The following is a 9,756-nucleotide window of genomic DNA, read 5'->3' as shown; positions in this document are numbered from 1 at the left end:
CTAAAACAAAAAGCAGCGAAAGCTCTACGGAGCCGAGAGCGAAACGTGCAAAATAAAAACGAATGCGAGAAATCACAAATTCCAACAAAATCTTTAAATCCCACGGATTTATGCATTTTTACGTTGCATTTGCCGCTGCTGTTTCAGCCGTTCCGTTGCATGTGGGCCGTCTCTGATCTCCGCGGCCGTGTCCCCGCACCCTACTTACTTATGCTATGTGTTTTTGTGATTGTGCGAATGCGGGTTAGAAGAGGGCCGGGTTTCGGGTACAGGGAATAGGACAACATGCAGCGGGCGGTGGGCGATGGGCGTTTATGTGATTTCTATAGTTTGCCAACAGCGCCTCAAGGTGTCACTGCACTGCACTCTGGAGCACTGGTCTGGTCTCCGCTAAAATGCGTGCTGATTTCCGTCAGGATGGTGCCAAAAATATGGGATTTTCTAAACACTCGGGCGCGGGTTGCACTATAGAAAATTGATTTAAAATTTCAATTTGTGCAGCTATCAGCTATCATCCCCTGTAGCTTTGGTTTATGACGTTAGGAGTAGCAGCAGTTTATATAAGGACTTATCGAGTATCAACAATATTAAACCAAATCTCTTTCAGGAATATTTCCACTGTAATAAAAGGTATGATGGAACCAATCGCAAATTTATTTATGCACCAGCCTAATGGATAGCATCTCCCGGAACAGCGCTCGATGACAGTGGTACCTCTATCTCTCGCCCTCTCTTTCCCATCCTCACACCATCTTTCGATGCCACTGCCACTACTGCCACTGCTGCTGCTGCTGGTGCTGGTGCAGTGTGTCTGTAGCCCGCTATCAGAACGACGACAGCAGCATTTCTCCCACTTGTGCTCCCCTCCCTGGAGCCAACAGTTAACGCCACCAAAAAAAATCCCCACAATCGATTGGCGCTGCTTTCCACTGCGCCCACAATCACCAGTGGCAGAGGAGTTGGCAGTAGCAGCGGCAGAGCAGCATGGCAGCGGTAGCAGCAGCCATCAGTGAGGTATTCCTTGTTTTTGTTCTTGTTATTGTTTTTGTGGCGCACTGCAAACTATCTGTCGCTTTTGTTTTACGATTCCTTTTGGACTTGATGATCGTCAGCGTCGCAGTCGCAGTCTCTGTCGCTGTCTCTGCCGCTGCATGCCCATTGGCATAATCACGACATATACAAAATAAGGTGAGGCAGTCCTATTTAGTAGATCCTTCGGCAAGTCTTTGGCCCTTGCATGCAGGACTCACAATCGTTTATAAGAAAGACAACCTTACCTTCTCTTAACATACCTTGGGCATAATCGTGTTACTGCTTGCTGCATGGGATGTTTGTTTGTCTTTCCCACTGCCGTCGCGGCTCCTGCCACTGCTCCTTCCACTGCCGTCGCCGTCGCCGCTGCAGCTGCAATCTCTGTGTAATATTTTATTTTCAATTCGCATTTAGTGCAGCCCTGGCAGCATCTAAGGGAGCAGGAATAAATTGTATCTGACAATTGGCAATTGGCCTATCGGACCGTTTGATAGTGTTCCAGAAGCAGAACCAGACGCAGGCCCCATTCCCATCCCTGTATCTATCCCTGTCCCTGTCCCTATCCCTTTCCCGATCCCTCTTCCCATTCCAATGGCAATCCAAAAGCTTGCCAATAAATCCAGCAGGAGGCGTGGGCGTTTGCCCGACCGCCAGTTTATGCTGAATCACGAATTACATTAGACAAGGCTGGGGCTTTGGCTGTGCCACTATTCCGATGTCCCAGCCGATGTCCCGGCATACACTGCCTGCCAATTGGATTATCACATTTGAGGGCCGGAGCTTTGTGAGAACCACTACCGAGTACCGACCAAACCGTGCCGTGCCGTGCCCGTACCCGTGCCCATTGGCAGTGCAGTTGCTGACAGTTTTCATTAAAATTTCTCACGGAGCCGGCCAAGTGCGTGTGGCATGTTCGGAACGGCTCCATCAATGCCACAACCGCATCCCGCTTCTGGCTCCTGGCCGGGAAATCGAAAGTCGGCAGTGCAGTGATAAATGTCAAATCAGCTACCGAGTGTCCTCCTCCTCGCTGGACGGTGGCGTGAAATGCTTTTTAAGCACTCACATGGCTCCGGACGCATTTACAAGAGATGTACGGAACAGGCGAGGACGGGGGGCCGGCTTCTGAGTGGAACCCAATGTCCATATCCTTGTTGAGGGCACATTACGAGCAAACAAAAATTTGCGCTGTCAACTAAATGTCAGAAAAATGGTTCGGCATCGGCACTCGCTGTGAACGCTGCGAACATCGTTGGGATCTCCTTGCTAGTGCCGTGCCACTGTCCCCGGCACGCACGCACTTGATCAATCATGCGACGCCATCGATGTGGCCCAGCTGGAGGATGACGATGTGAGTCCGGATGGGGGTGGGGGTGGAGATGGAGATGGTTCTGACAAGTGCGCTGCTTGGTATTTGCATTGATGACAACTACACGTCCGCAGACGATTATGGAGCACCTTGGATCCAAACCAATCCCCAAGCAGACTGCAGACTGTCCCGAAAAGTCTGTCCTCACCTTGCACTCGTCGCATATTAATAAACCGCTCTGCCAGACATCGATAATAAATCGAGTGCCATTCATCTTGGCCCGACGGCAATCGACAGACATTAACCACCAGACCAGGCGCTTCCCGCTGGGCGGTTGGCAGTTGGCGGCTGGCGGGGCTCAAAATAATAGCGAAAAATTATATGTCTAAGGCAAATATTGGAAAGCGACGGCCAAATCCAAACAAATGTCTGAGCTTTTAACTGGGATTATCGGCGCGTTATTTATGCATCACCATTTCTCTTGAGCTCAATAGGCGGCGGAGCAGCTGTCTGACCGCAGCATCTGCTCCACCAATCGTTAATTTAAACAAATGTCGGGACAACAAATCCTTGGTTCTAAATCGAATTTCTCCTCTAATCGGTGTTCGGGGGAAGGGGTGGAGAGGGCCATAATTGGGACTCTTCGAGGTTATCACAGTAAAAACCAAGTAAGTATATGTATCTGCACATGTGAGTTACTCTCTTTGCAGCCTATTTAAACAACCCGAACCTACCGTGAGGATATGCGAGCAGGTTCTGAAAAGCTGGAGTTACTACATTAGACGATTATTAAGTAGTTTTGTATCAGATATCTATGCTAGTTCCTGCCCCATCATCAGAATGCGCGGCAAGATTATTCTCTTCATAACTCGCTTTGACAGACGTCTGGGCCTGGGCCTGGGTCCGGGCCTGGACATGTCCGGCAACTTTCCTTTTTAGCGCTACGTGATTTAATGAACTGTTGATTTGGCAAATGCGCGATCCGGCTACGGCTCCGTCTGCTGCATATATTTACAGGCCGCAAATACGAGTGCGACGTTCAGGGCAGTGACTCCAGCTCCAGCTCCAGCACATATTTGACTTTTGTGCTGTGCGTTTCAAACAGTTTTCCAATGCCTGCGACAGGATGAGGCGCGGGGGCTTTAAACGTGAACGCCGCGGCGTTGGGGATCCCGAGCAGTGGCGGAATCACAAAATTATTTAACATGTAAATCAAGGAAGAGGCAAAAGCGAAAAATCTAACAGAGCTCAGTGCGAAACTTTTTTAATTTCAAAGCAAACAGCGAAGCGGGGAATGGGGAATGGGGGGGGGGATGGTATGGGGAGCGCGGGTCAGTTGTGTATGATGGCAGTAGTCGGTGGGGGGGGGTGGGCGTGATGCTGTTGCAGATTATGAGGCGGCAAAAGCAAAATCGCGATGATTATAGTCACGTACTTGCGCCACCGCCTCTCTATCCAAATCCAACCAACTTTCCAGCGACGAGTTGTAATTACATATGTGTATGTGTGCATGACGTGCATGTGTGTGTTAGCACGGAGTTGGCATCTGCATCAGTGTGCGTGCGTGTGTGTGTGTGTAGGTTGGCAAATATTGACGCTCAACTTTTATTTACGCACACAAATGTTCAAGTTTCCAACAAAAGATAAATATGAAGTATTCTAAATCGTTGCCATGCCGGGCTCGTCCTGCGCCCGGGATCTCCGCGCACTCTGTGCCATTTACTCATTTAACTGACAGTTAAAATTACAAACGCTTATCATGTACCAGAATCATATCATACGGAATAATTTATTATGCCCAACGCTTAATGTAATTCCCGAGCAGCGAAATTTTCGCTTCACATGCCAAGCGACGAAAGTGCGGATGAGTCTGATGGAAGATGGGGCTTGGCGAGGAGCCCTGGGCTCGGGGTTTGGGATAAGGGATGTCGGATGGGGCGGGAACTGGCAATTGAGGGGAGTACTGGCTTCGCTGGTTAACTGACTGGTTTTGTCTTTGAGATAGATGGGATAAAGTGCGCAACATACAAATGAATATGTGCGCACTCACACTCGCCCTCAAACACACACACAAAAACACTACCGTACATACACCCCATGGACACACACTCATAGATATACACACATGTATGTATAGTACATATATGTACATAGTTTTATTTGCTCAGCTTGCCTTCGTTCATTTGAAATGCTCGCGTAATAGACATCCTGGATAAGGATAAGTATAAGGGTGTGAGTGTCGAATGATTGTGCATGTGTGTGTGCGCTGGTTTATGCTCTGCACCCCGAGGTTAATTAAGATTTTGCCATGCATTTGTTTGAGCAAATGGTGTTTGTGCTTGAAGAAGTGCGGATCCTCGTACCCGTGCCCGGATCCGGACCCGGACCCGGACCCATCCGAGTCAGCGAAATGAAAAAGTTTTATTAGTTGTAATCCCTAATTAAATTAAAATTGTTCGTTGTAATTAAATGCGGGCCAAACGCGTGATATATGATGAATGTTGAATGAGATTATTAGAAGCTTTTAGCCTGTCTAAGGGAGCGGCAGATACATTAATCATTGGCGCGACCCCACGTTTTACCAAAGGTGAAGGATTTTTGCCCCATTCATGGCCATAAACTAAGTTTATGTGATAAGTGGATAATTAGTAAGTGGATTAATTAGTATACAGATGTCTCGAGATTCAACCTGTGCGTGAGGTATAATTATATGAAACTCAGGATGGTATCTCGTTTTCAACCATTCATCCTTGGTATTTTGCAAACCCATTAATAAGAGACTATTTTGAGTTATTTGACAAACTGATTCGGTATATTTAATTTCTTGTTCATAGTTCGACAATAGATCAAAACATCAGGAGGCTCACGAAGGTGCAAGTCGGATGACTTGCAGTCTACATATAACCGTAGATTACGTGGCTACACACAGTAGACAAATATGTATTGGCCATAAAAATATCTTTATGGGAAGACTATATTGAATAGATCTTTTTATGTATATTGCATTTTCATTTAATTGATTCATTACGTTCCTGCTAGTTTCATTAATATTGTGAAATATTTTCATTCCGCATTGGGGCATAAATAATTTGTGATTAATTCAATTTAGCAGTCAGTGTGTATTGTCATTCAGTGGAAACTATAATCAATGGATAATAAATGGCTGGTTCTCTGCAGTTCTGGGACTATGAATCTCTATATATGAATCCTAGAGATCATTTTAACACTGGCAATCGAGTGTAAACGCCCACTACCAGAGCATTGCCACGAACATAGGGATCCAGTTGGACCAGCTGGAGAGGCTCAAGATGGTATTTCTTGAGCAGCTCCATCTCGGCTTCGAGGGCCATCTTCGTGGGCGCCTTGTCGTAGATGCTCTCCGCATACAGGAAGATGGCAAAGTGTCCCTTTGGCTTCAGAAAATGCCGGGCATTAACCATGAGTATACGAGCCTGCTCTGCTTGCTGCAGGTTGCAGATGATCACATCGATTTTGTCGGTGAGCTGCTTGTAGTACTTGTACGGTGCTGAGGGGTCCTCGAGGACGGGCACAACGTTTGGACGGCGCTCGGACAATGCTGAGAGGGGTTGTACCGCCCAGGGTCCGGGCTCCACGGCATACACCACTCCAGTCTTATCGATGATGTCAGAGATGTGGGAGACGGTCCGCCCAAGCCCAGCCCCAAGGTACAGCACCTTCGAGCCACTCTTCAGGTATAAATCCTCCACACCGCTCATGACGGCGGCGGCCAGATTGGATTGGAAGGGGGACCAGGTGCGAAACTCGCACCGCAGTCCACGGAAATCCGCACTGAACCGATGCTCCTCGTAGTCCTGTTCGGGCTCTGAGGCATCTCCAGTGGCCTTGTTCCGAGTGAGCAGCTGAACGGAATCGTCCTTGTTACGTGCCAGAAATACTCCATGGAAGCGATGCTGCTCCACGACAATGTTATGAATCTTTGCGACGGACTGGGCCTGCGTCTCGATCTTGGTTGGGATCGCCTTATCTCCGGTTTCTGCATCTTTAACCGGAGACCCCACTGCGGGCCCGGCTGCCTTTGAGGATTTTGGGGCCTTTTCGGGAACGCGGTTGCCATTGCCCCGTTTCCCGCCCTTTGGCTGTTTCTTAGAGCGCTTTTTAGGCATTGAACAGCTCCAAGTAAAAATGTGACTTGTTTCTTACAATCTAAAGTCAATGCTGTCTAGAGTTGTTTATAAAGAATTAAACAAAGCACGGTTGATTTCTCTGATATGACAGTAAGCTCTGGGTAATTGCTGGAACTCAAACAATAATTACATTTAACTAAGTTTTATTTCGGAACTCAGTAGTGCAGTATTGTATAATACGGATGATAATAACAAAGACACCCATTTTAGAGCACTGCGCAGGAGGATCACGTATCAGGATCACAGATAGATTTCTTAATATTATAAAATACTAGGGGCCAAGACCCTGCGCGGACTTTGCCTATAAATATCTCAACCAAATCCCGTTTCAGTTGCTTAGGAAACAAAAAATACCCTTAACATGATTTTGAATACAAAATGGGGAGACTAGGACTCGACATAATCAATTAAACATTGTATTTAAATTATTAATTCTGTTTGCAATGTCAGAAGACTTTGACCAATGCATTTTTTTAAATATTTATAGCCGAGCAACAGTTTTCATTATTTAGATTAATTTCCAAAGAGCAGTCTCAGGCAGCACTCAAGAGTAATCAATAATATTTGTCCTTTTTGTATGTATAGTTTTAAGCTTATTTAATGCATTCAATATATTTATTAATGTATTCTTTGAATTTATATATACAATTTGTATATTAGTCGTACGAATAATTTATTATTATTTTATTATTATGGTGATATTATTTCAAGCGCTGGGAATAACATATATAGCTCGCTCTCTCCTGAAGAAGAGAAGGGCCGTTGGGATCCAGTCGATTCGCCAAGTAAATGTATCCACAAATGCTGCACATAATTTAACAAAGTGAATTGTACCGCAGCATCAGTGGCAGCAGCAGCAGCAGAAGCAGCAACAGCAGCAGCATCACCAGCAACAACATCTGTGGCAGTGGCAATAATAACAGCTCGGGAACAACAACAGAACAGAAACATTTCGACTTCATTTTGTTGTGGTTTTCTTTTGTACATAAAACTTTTTCGGGCACTACAATTTTTAATGCACTCTCTGACATTGCCCCGACCTATGAGAGTAGGCGGGGGTCGGGTGGAGAAGGGTTTGGGACTGGGGGCTGGCCGTGGAGAACAAGCAAATGAAACTCAAGTGCATGTAGCCTGGGCCTGGCCAAGTGGCACAGAAAAACGAACAGTGAAAAAATGTAGCAGCAGAAAACAAAGGAAAAACGAAACAAAAATAATAAGCCAGCAATGGAATAAAACAGGAAAAGAAAAGCAAAGCAACGAAAGAAAACAATAATAATACACAAGGGAGGCTGTGGCATGGGGCGTGGGGCAAACTCAAATTTTTAATAAACTTGCCGCGGCTCCTGGGCTTTTTCGGTTGCCGCTGCATACTTTTGGGCGCAGCGACAATCGCGGCCATTGTGGCAGCCTACAGTCCCCTCATTGTTGGTCTTGCCTCTCTTATTTACGAGTATTTGCCTAGGAATGTGGCAAGCGTCTACGTCTAGGGGCGGCTTGCCAAGTGCCTGCCTATAGAGGCATCCCCATCCCCGTCCCCATCGCAGCCACAGCTCCAGTCCATCCGCATAATGAGGCACCCAGCCAGACGACGGCAGTTCATGAAAAATCAAGAGCCAAGAACTTTTAGCTGCTCCTGCCTGGCTCCTGCCACTGCCACTGCCCCACGCAACAAAACTTTTGCTCAATGTAAATTTTGGCCTGATCATGTTTGAAGTTTATCCGCGAGTGGGGCTGTGGGAGGCGGGTTCTGTGACCACCAACACCACACGTCTGATGCAACTCCATTAACCCGCTGGGTCCCGAGATGACACTCATATGCCAGACCTCCAAACACTGAGGGAAAATAGCAACCTCAAGAAATATCTCAGCAGGGGTTCCGAAAACTGTATAATGGTGCTTTCCCATGTGATCAAATTAAGTTAATAGATTTAACTGGCATTGCCACAACCTGAGAGAAGGAGAGTAGTCGGGGGTCGGTTGAGGAAGGGTTGAAATATTCACGAATCCTTCTTGTCCTTCTTATCCTATCTTATCCTTCTTCAGCTGAATACATGTCCTTCTTGTGGATTCGTGGAGTATTTTCTGTTCGATTCGTTTCTTGTTCTTAGAACAATTAAGTTTCTGCCAGTGTACCCCAAGCCAGAAACGCTTAGTCTCAGCAGCCGAGAAGATTCTATCCCAGCGCGGCCAGGCCAGCACGTGCTGGGGAAAGCTGCCCCGGCAAAGGCACGAGGGGGTGAATGCATTTTTAACATACCCGCGCGCATTTTCCGCAAATGGCAACAAACGGCGCCAAGTTTAGCAGCTGCGCGGCCTTCGGGCGCTGTAAAATGCAAAATCCAAATGCTCTGGCCACTCTGCCCCTGCCCCAGGACCTGCCATGGCTGGCTTTTGGCATTACATTTTTAGCATATTTGTTGTAGTCCAAACACGTGACAAGTGTGGCTGTGTGTGCGAGTGCCATTAGTTCCTTAGTCATGCCCAGGCCACGGCAAACTCACGTGCCATGTTCGGATATGCAGGTTTGGCCCAACAAAAATGATAAAAAATGCACAACTTTACCGCAAAGGCGACAACAACGGGAATAGATGGCTCTTGGCAGAAGGGAAATGGCTGCGGTCATATATTTGCCATTGCATCGGCATACTTTTGTCCACATTTTAATCAATTTTTCAGGCTTTTAAGTGTGCAACATGCGAGGGTCTCCCCAGTGGCATGCCACTGCATGCACAGCCCCATTAATAACCAAACTCTACCTCAATGATATACATACTTGATAGGGATGCTTTGTTCTGATTATATTTTGAAGTTCTTAATCGACAGTCGATCTGCATACTTTTTAAGGGCCTCCAGCAGATACCCAGAATACTCTGTCTGCTTCTGAATTCTGCAATGATGCATTAGGCCTTTTTTTAGCTTCCATTTTAGAGCAAAATAGCAATCGATATAGTTTGCGATCTCACCTCTGGGGTCATGGCCGTGGCCTAAAGCAAATCCCTCGGGAAGGCAGTGTTTTTCAGGCCACAATGCCAGAAATTAAATAAATATGCTCGAATATTTGCAGTTTATAGCGATGTAAGTTGCGGCAAAAGTGTGCAAAATATTTTCGATAAATACTTGAATATTAAATCGGCTTAATGCGAGGGCCTGGCCGTGGGGGGGGGGGGGGAACCGTCACCTCGTGGACTCGTTGAGCTCATTAAGCCCATAAGCTTTATTGATTTTTAACAAGCCCGAAATGGCTGCGCC

The 9,756-nt window shown here is 46.7% G+C and overlaps 1 protein-coding gene across 1 annotated transcript; it reads right to left on the bottom strand.

The window, feature by feature from the left end:
- Window positions 1-5,335: 5,335 nt before the first annotated feature.
- LOC4801421 (rRNA 2'-O-methyltransferase fibrillarin) lies at window positions 5,336-6,567 on the bottom strand. Its single transcript, XM_001358480.3, has one exon. The coding sequence runs from the start codon at window positions 6,484-6,486 to the stop codon at window positions 5,557-5,559; it is 930 nt and encodes a 309-aa protein (XP_001358517.3). The 5' UTR covers window positions 6,487-6,567; the 3' UTR covers window positions 5,336-5,556.
- Between the last annotated feature and the right edge of the window lie 3,189 nt (window positions 6,568-9,756).

This window comes from Drosophila pseudoobscura, chromosome 2, assembly GCF_009870125.1.
Source record: "Drosophila pseudoobscura strain MV-25-SWS-2005 chromosome 2, UCI_Dpse_MV25, whole genome shotgun sequence".
NCBI lineage: Eukaryota > Metazoa > Arthropoda > Insecta > Diptera > Drosophilidae > Drosophila > Drosophila pseudoobscura.
The sequence above is the reverse complement of the archived record's forward strand: the minus strand, read 5'-3'. Positions and strand labels throughout refer to the sequence as shown.

What these genes read in the sequence shown, in the direction of transcription:
- LOC4801421 (XM_001358480.3), bottom strand. Translation starts at nt 6,486, where the DNA reads ATGCCTAAAAAGCGCTCTAAGAAACAGCCAAAGGGCGGGAAACGGGGC.